The sequence below is a fragment of the Platalea leucorodia genome (assembly GCF_965183815.1).
Source record: "Platalea leucorodia genome assembly, contig: HAP1_HAP1_SCAFFOLD_24, whole genome shotgun sequence".
In the NCBI taxonomy this organism is placed as follows: Eukaryota; Metazoa; Chordata; class Aves; order Pelecaniformes; family Threskiornithidae; genus Platalea; species Platalea leucorodia.
Genome location: NW_028121458.1, coordinates 525,636 through 533,768, shown reverse-complemented (window position 1 = coordinate 533,768; position 8,133 = coordinate 525,636). Strand labels below are relative to the sequence as shown.

Sequence of the window (8,133 nt, the reverse complement as noted above, 5' to 3'; positions counted from 1 at the left end):
CACAAAGATGATTTTAGAAATGGCCACTCTATCAGGATAGGTGAAAGCATAGAAAAGACTAGTGAAACAAAATACACTGTATAACAGGCAGAATAGTGGTAATGGAGTTACAGGGGAAGACTGGCATTTCTTTGAGTATCCCTTTTGAAAGGTCATGGGACTGGTGAAGGTCTTATGTGAGTGAGGCCAAGCAAGTGCTGCACCCATCTTTGAAGGCAGCCAAAAGTGCAAGGCAGGGAAGCGCAAGCTGTACAAGCTCCCTTTGGTGAGGAGGGAGCCACTGAATGCCTCCTCATGGCTGACATTTCTGGACAGCTAAAAGAGAAGAACGTGTCCAAAAGCAGTCAGCATGGACTCCCCACGGGTAAATCACGCCTCGCCAGCCTGATTGCCTTCGTGGTGAAGTAACTGTGCTGGTGCATGAGGGGAGAAGAGTGGCTGTCGTTTACCTCCGCTTCAGCAGGGCTCTTGGCGTGGTCTCCCTCAATAGCCTTCTACTCAAGTTAGGCCATTGCAGCCTGGATGGACAGACAAACAGATGGGCAAAACGCCAGGTGGATGCTGAGGCCGAGAGAGCAGTGGTGATTGTGAAGGAAGTTCAGAAAGAAGAAACTTGGAGGTGTGTGTGCCGCCGAGTGCATTCATGTTCCCGAGATGTGCTCTGTGCCTTGTGAAAGGTGAAAAATGCCGCCTTCTTCTCGAGGGCAATGTCACTGATGCTTGCAGAACCCCTTCTGACTGCACAGGGGAGATGCTCTGCAGGCCACCTCCTTTGATAGCGTGTAATGAAAGGGACAGGCCAGAAAGCCAAGGAAGCGTGATGGAGCATTCGCAATGAAGCTGTCCACAGTGGGTGAGACCTAAGCCTTCAGCAACTGCCCTTTCATGATGGCAATGCTGTTATGGACGTCAGCTCTGTCACAGAAACACCCACTGCTTGTCCCCGCCTGCTGGCACAAACTGCCACACACCAGGGCTATATCAAGCTGCCAGTGCTCTCAGGCCTTACACCAACAGAAGGGCTCAGAAGGAGCGAGTGGAAGAGGAAAGTGAGCAGCTCGGAAAGACCAAGTGCTGGTGCTGCCTGGCAGTGCTGCTGTGCCAGGGCTCTCTTCCCCTCCACCTCTGCACACAGGCACTGCCCCTGCAGCTCCAGAGGTGGTCTCAGTAAAGGACCTGGGACAAACAAGTCACTGCAGGGTCGTTTATTTTGTTTTAAAACACAGAGAGCACAGCTCATCATTACACAGTCTCTGGGTCACACAGGACTGGCTTAGGAATGGTATGAGTAATGGCATTGCTTTGTGGACAACATTATTGCAACCAAGAAAAGCTAAAAACAAAACCAAACCAAACCAACTACCAAAGTCAGGCTGGGCCTATAGTGCTTTCTATTGTGAGTGATATACAGAAGAAGATGGGCAGTTTATTGCTGCTTAAAACCATCCAGTCATCAGCTTCCACACTGCACCCTTGAGCTCCTGGTTCCTCATGCTGTAGATGTGGGGGTTCACTGCTGGAGGCACGACTGAGTACAGCACTGCAACCACCAGATCCAGGGATGGGGAGGAGAAGGAGTGGGGCTTCAGGTAGGCAAACACTGCCGTGCTGAGAAACAGGGAGACGACGGCCAGGTGAGAGAGGCACGTGGAAAAGGCTTTGTGCCGTCCCTGCTCAGAGGGGATCCTCAGCACGGCCCTGAATATCTGCACATAGGACACCACAAGGAAAACAAAACACCCAAATCCAAAAGAGGCAGTAAAAACAAGAAGTCCAACCTCCCTGTGGTAGGAAAATGAGCAGCAGAGCTTGACTGAGTACAGAAATGATACCACCAGATTTAGAACCGGGAAGGAAATGGAGGGGGGTTCCAGATAGGCAAACACTGCCGTGGTGATAAACAGGGAGACCACAGCCAGGTGAGGGAGGTACGTGGAAAAGGCTTTGTGCCGTCCCTGCTCAGAGGGGATCCTCAGCACGGCCCTGAAGATCTGCACATAGCACACCACAATGAAAACAAAGCAACCAAAGACTAAACAGGCACTAACCACAAGAAGCCCCACTTCCCTGAGGTAGGCATCTGAGCAGGAGAGCTTGAGGATCTGGGGCATTTCACAGAAGAACTGCTCCAGGACATTGCCTTGGCAGAGGGGTAGGGAAAATGTATTGGCAGTGTGCAGCACAGCATAGAGAAACCCAGTGCCCCAGGCAGCTGCTGCCATGTGGACACAAGCTCTGCTGCCCAGGAGGGTCCTGTAGTGCAGGGGTTTGCAGATGGCCACATAGCGGTCGTAGGCCATGGTGGTTAGAAGATAAAACTCTGCTGAAATGAAAAATACAAACACAAAGGCTTGAGCAGCACATCCCGAGTAGGAGATGTCCCTGGTGTCCCACAGGGAATTGGCCATGGCTTTGGGGAGAGTGGTGGAGATGGAGGCCAGGTCGAGGAGGGAGAGGTTGAAGAGGAAGAAGTACATGGGGGTGTGGAGGTGGTGGTCACAGGCTACGGCAGTGATGATGAGGCCGTTGCCCAGGAGGGCAGCCAGGTAGATGGCCAGGAAGAGGCAGAAGTGCAAGAGCTGCAGCTCCCGTGTGTCTGCCAATGCCAGGAGGAGGAACTGGGTGATGGAGCTTCCAGTGGACATTTTTCCCTTTGGTCCCAGGGACCTGTCCAAAAAGGAAAGCACAATGACAAGTCAGGGGAGACTTCTCAGAGGTAAAGCCCACGCCATTTCTCATCGCAATCCCCTTCCCTGAGCTGAATGAGGCATGTTTCAGGAAATTTTTCAACGCTACCAACTGAATGACATGGTGCCTCACAGCTTGGGCACCTAGTTCCCATGAAGACACCTCCAGGGCAGGACCCTGAGAGCTGATGTCAGAACAGAAGCTGACCTGCAGCCCCACCTCAACCCCACAGAGGAAGAGCACAACAGAAATGTGGGGAAACAGGGAAGAAAACTGCAATGCTCAAAAAAAATGAAGCAAGAAGAGAAAGGCAGATGGGCATGCTGTGGAGCCTTCTCCTTACCCAGCTTTGCTCTCCACCTCACTGACAGTGACACTGTAGGGCAGTTGTTTTTTCTGTGCTGTTCTGTGTTAATTGTAGGACACATGCACTTCTCCCAGACTGGAGGTCCAGCTGCCAAGGATGTGACTCATGCCCTGGATCCCATGGCCTTGGGGGAACAGGCTTTGCTGGGTGGGAGAGAAGACCAGGGGGGTTGCTCCAGAGAAGGTGTCTCCACTGCAGGGGATGGCAGGGAGGTGCCCAAATCCCCCCTCCCATGGCGTTTCTGGGAGCAGCTCCTGTCCCTGCCCAAGCCTCTGTCTCTGCTGCCAGAAGCTGTCCCTGCCAGGAGCTGGTTCTCTGTCCCCAGGCCTCTTTCATGTAACCGCTCACAGACCCCATCCCACCTGCTGTGTGCTCAGCTCTGACCTGCAGAGCCCTCCTGGCAGCAGGGCACTGCCCAGGGGCATCTCTGTGTCTGCAGCAGCTAAGGAGCAGCTCAGACAAGTGCTAATGAGAACTGGGGTCTCTGGGCCTTTTCCACAAGGGAGACAGAAATTCCCATCTCCCACGGCCCACCCAGTCAACCACGAGGAGAAAACTCAAAGCACAGACACCTTCCCATTCAGGTAAATGTTGCCTCAATGTTCTTCTTCAAAAGGACCCTCTGCAAATGTCCTGGGGGTGATCTGGAGCTGTGAGCAGCCCTCAGCCACACAGCAACCTGGTGACAGCAGGAAGATCCTGACCTACCTTGCCAATGGCTTCTCCTTCCACCCACAGCTTCTCCCCACATTGCCATGGGCAGCTCCCTGGGCCGGCTGAGTGCTGACCCTGGCAGGCAGCAGAGTCCCTGCCCCAGCACACAGCTCCCAGCCCACACCTCCAGGCTGTGCCCTGCAGCCAAAGACTTACTGTGTTAAGGGCTGTGAAGATTTCTCCTCCTTCACTCTACGCAATTTCCCACTCCTGGCTCTCTGTAACCGCTCTGTCTCACTCCTCTCCCCTCGCTGCCTGCAGGCAGTGCCCTCAGCCCTGCTGCGCTTTGCAGAGGAGCTGCTCCTGGGCAGAGCTGTCTCTCTGCAGGGCTGCCCACTTGCCAGGAGCTCCCTCCATGCCAGGAGCCCAGCCCAGCTCAGCAGCAGAGGCCCAGCCCAAGGCAGCACTTTCTCTGCCCCTCTGGGCTCCCTCCCTGGGGCTCCAGGGCTGACAGCTCCTGAAAGGCAGCAGGGTCCTGCATGGGGAACACAATTTGAAGCAGACGGAAGTAATCACCAACTGTCCCTCCCTAAACACTTGCCAGACCGATTCCTGCAGTGGGAATTGCTCTACCGGGGTGCACAGGTCTATGGGAGGTGTCAATGTTCCCCTCTGGACACTTACATCCCTGTCCCATTGTCAGGCAGGAGAGGTTGGCAGTGATGGGCAGGGGATCACTTCCACCTGTGTGGGGCAGGGATTCAGCTCAGTGTGCTGGTTTTGGCTGGGGCAGAGTTAGTTTTTTTCAGAGTAGCTGGGATGGGGCAATGTTTTGGGTTTGTGCCAGCAGCAGTGTTGATAATACAGGGATGTTTTCGTTACTGCTGACCAGTGCTTACACAGAGTCAAGGCCTTTTCTGCTTCTCCCACCACCCCACCAGTCAGTAGGCTCGGGGTGCACAAGAATCTGGGAGGGGACACAGCCGGGACAGCTGACCCCAACTGGCCAAAGGGCTCTTCCACACCATATGACATCGTGCTCAGCCTATAAAGCTGGGGGAAGAAGAAGAAATGGGGGGATGTATGGAGTGATGGCGTTTGTCTTCCCAAGTAACCGTAACGCGTGACGGAGCCCTGCTTTCCTGGGGATGGCTGAACACCTGCCTGCCAATGGGAAGGAGTGAATGAATTCCTTGCTTTGCTTTGCTTGCGTACACAGCTCTTGCTTTCCCTATTCAACTGTCTTTATCTCAACCCACGAGTTTTCTCATTTTTGCTCTTCCAATTCTCTCCCCCATCCTGCTGGGGGGGAGTGAGTGAGCGGCTGTGTGGTGCTTAGTTGCTGCCTGGGGTTAAACCACGACACTGGGTCAGTGCAGGCATCTCGGCTCTCAGCAGTAGCCCTGAAGCTGGAGGGGCATTCAGCTTGTCCCATGCACCCCACAGACCCACATGAGCTGGGATTCCTCTTGGCTCAGCTCAGAATGGACAAAATAGGTGTGGCTCTTTTTTTAAGCTGCCATGCTAGTTAATGGAGATGGAGGCCAGGAGTGGGTTGCTCAGCTGGAGACACCTGGTGCCATTTGAGGTGCCACAGGTGGTCCAAGGCATGTGCAGGTATTCTCTCAGCTGTATTTTCTAGATCTACACTGACTGTAATGTCTTGTGGTCTCCTTTCAGAGCTGCACAGCCCTGCTCTGCTTATCTCTGGCGCTGGTGAGAGCAGGCTTTGCTCACTCTGCAGGCACCTCATGTCAGCTACCTCAGCATCTACATCTGCATCTCCTATCATTATTTCCCATATGATCCATCTAGCATATACTCTAAGCACATCTCTGCTGTGAAGAAAAGCCATCGCGTATATGGGCTCTTGGGACCTCAGAAGGGCAGACTGTGGCCTGTCCTGGGGACCTTCAGGAGGGATCTCATGAGCAGGAGGACTGATAGGCAGCAGAGCTCAGCACAGCTGGTCTTTAAGGACAACCTCCTGCAAGCACAGCAGTGGTCCATGCGGATTTCAGTGGACTCTCATAAGGGACTTGAGTGGCACCAAGATGAGCTGTTACTGCTGAAGTTACAGTTAAAGAGGGAAAACCCGACTCTGTGGGGCCACTGCAGAATTTAGCAAGAGCAGGTGTAGACAGGTCTGAGATACAATATGTGGCCTTTGGCTCAGTCTTCGTCAGCAAGGTCTCCCAGGCCTTTTTGCCTTGAGGCAGGGCCCATGGAGAACAAGCAGCAGTGGGTGGGGATCAAGTCGGGGGTCACCTGAGCAAACTCAACTCTTTACCAGTCCATGGGACCTGAGGGACTCCATCCAAGAGTGCTGAGAGAGCAGGCAGAAAGTCACAGTGACACTGCTCTGTGCCACTTTGGGCAGGTCATCAGGGGAACTCCCCGAGGACTTGCAAAAAGCAAACATAGCATGCATCTTTCAAAAAGGCCCCAAGGATGAGCTGGAGAAGTACAGGCTGTTCACCCTCCTTTTGGTTGAGGCGTGTGTCCCAGAGCGTGTCCTCTTGGATCCCATTTCTGGGTTTCTGAAAGAGAAGGTGACTGGATTTACTCAGGTAGATCATGCCTGACCATCTGCGCTGCTCTCTGAGATGAAAGGGTTGTACTTCTGGGTGAGGGGAGAGCAGTGCATGTCATTTACCTGGACTTAAGCAAGGGTTTTAACACTCTGCCCCACGATATGCTTTCATCTGTGTTATGATATCATGGTCTGTCTGGGTGGGTAAGTAGATGGATCACAAACTGATTGCCTGTTTGAGCTCAGAGGGATGCAGTAAATGGGTGCTACTCTGCCTGAAGGCCTCTCACTGCAGAGTCCTGCAGGGGTCTGTCCTGCAACCTGCCCTCTTTCACATGGTTTTCCTGGTCTGGAGGAGATGAAAGAATGCTTTCTCATAGAGTTTGCAGATGGCACCAAAGCGAGGGGAGTAGCTGAGACACTGGAGGGCAGGGCTGCCATCCCAAAGGATACAGACAGGCGGGAGGGATGGACCAACGGGAACCTCATGAGGTCCAGCAAGGACAGATCCAAAGGCCTGTCCTGGAGTGGACTAAGCCCCTGCAGTGGCATAGGCGAGGGGCTGCTGGCTGGGTTGCAGCTCTGTGTTCAATGCTCTGGTGGTCCTTGGGTTACATTAGGCCAAAGAAGAGCTATCGGCAAGGAAGGCCAAGAGCCTCCTGGGCTGTATGAGCAGGATCACAGGCAGGGGAAGTGGTTCTCCGCCTCTGCTCAGCACTTGTTAGGCCACATGCAGAATATTTTCTCAGGGTTTGACCCCACGCAATGCAAGAGAGGCACTGCCTATGGTGATCCAGGGATGTTTCCAGAAGACAGTCAGGCTCATCACTGGGGTGCAAGGCAGGAGGACAAGAGGCAATGGGCTGAGACAAGAGAGAGACAGGTTAGCTCTGGGGAGAAACTTTTCCAACAGGCGGACAGTCAAGCGCTGGAAGTTGTTTCCCAGGCTGTGCTCTGGCTCCATCCCTGCAACTTCTCAACACCCAAATGGACCAAACCCCTCTCCAGAAAGAACCGCCTACCCTGTTAGCCCTTTCTGCACTGGCTAGCCTCTTCTGGGTTTGTGCCTTCCTTTGTTGTTTCTGATGTGGGTTTTGTGAGGCTTTCTACCTTGGGCAGCAATTCCAGCAAACAAGTACTGCTTTTTCTTTACCTGTAGTGTCCTGCAATTCCTCGTGCTGTTATCCTGGTAGAAGCACAAATGATGATGAGCCATCTGCAAACATACCATAAATGCTGGCACAAGAAAGCTCCAGTCCAGAGGGACCCAGGCACACTTGGGGATTTGGCAAAGAAACCCCCCCCAAACCCTCCCGAAGATCAAGGAGAAGGGACAAGCCCTGCACCAGGGATGGAATAACCCTGTGCAGCAGTGTGGGCTGCAACCTGACGGGGTGAGGAGTGGCCCTGAGCGAAAGGGCCTGGGCATGACCATGGATGCCATACAAGCCAGTGGTCTCCCAGTTCTGGAGGAATGGGCAGAAGCTGGAGTGGATCGAGACAAGGGCAACAGGGATGGTGTTAGGGCCTGATTACATGAGCTGTGTGCAGACAGTGAGGGAACGGAGCCTCTTTAGCCTGCTGCTGAAGGGCGTGCTGAGGAAAACCCAGCACCGTCCTACGTCTGCCTGGAGAGATGATGGAAAAACCCTCTCTTGTGCTGTCAGAAATGGTATGGCATGGGCAACAGCCCCAAACTGCCTCTTGGGAGATTCACACAGGGCAACAGGAAAAGTAACAAAAACCCTAGGAGTGTGGTGCTGCACTGCAGCAGGACACCCAGAGTGCCTCTGTGATCCCCACCCGGGGAGGTTTTCAGGTCTCAGCTCCCAAAAGTGCCACCAGCCTGACCACGGGGTTGGTGGTAGTTACCCTTTGGGCAGGAGGCCAG

The 8,133-nt window shown here is 53.7% G+C and overlaps 1 protein-coding gene across 1 annotated transcript; it reads right to left on the bottom strand.

Annotated features, from left to right (window-relative positions):
- Window positions 1–1,436: 1,436 nt before the first annotated feature.
- Window positions 1,437–2,645, bottom strand: LOC309603147 (olfactory receptor 14A16-like; the record flags this gene model as incomplete). Its single annotated transcript, XM_082338066.1, has 2 exons — window positions 1,437–1,608; window positions 1,885–2,645. 2 exons carry the CDS (start codon window positions 2,643–2,645, stop codon window positions 1,437–1,439), a joined length of 933 nt encoding a protein of 310 aa, XP_082194192.1.
- Between the last annotated feature and the right edge of the window lie 5,488 nt (window positions 2,646–8,133).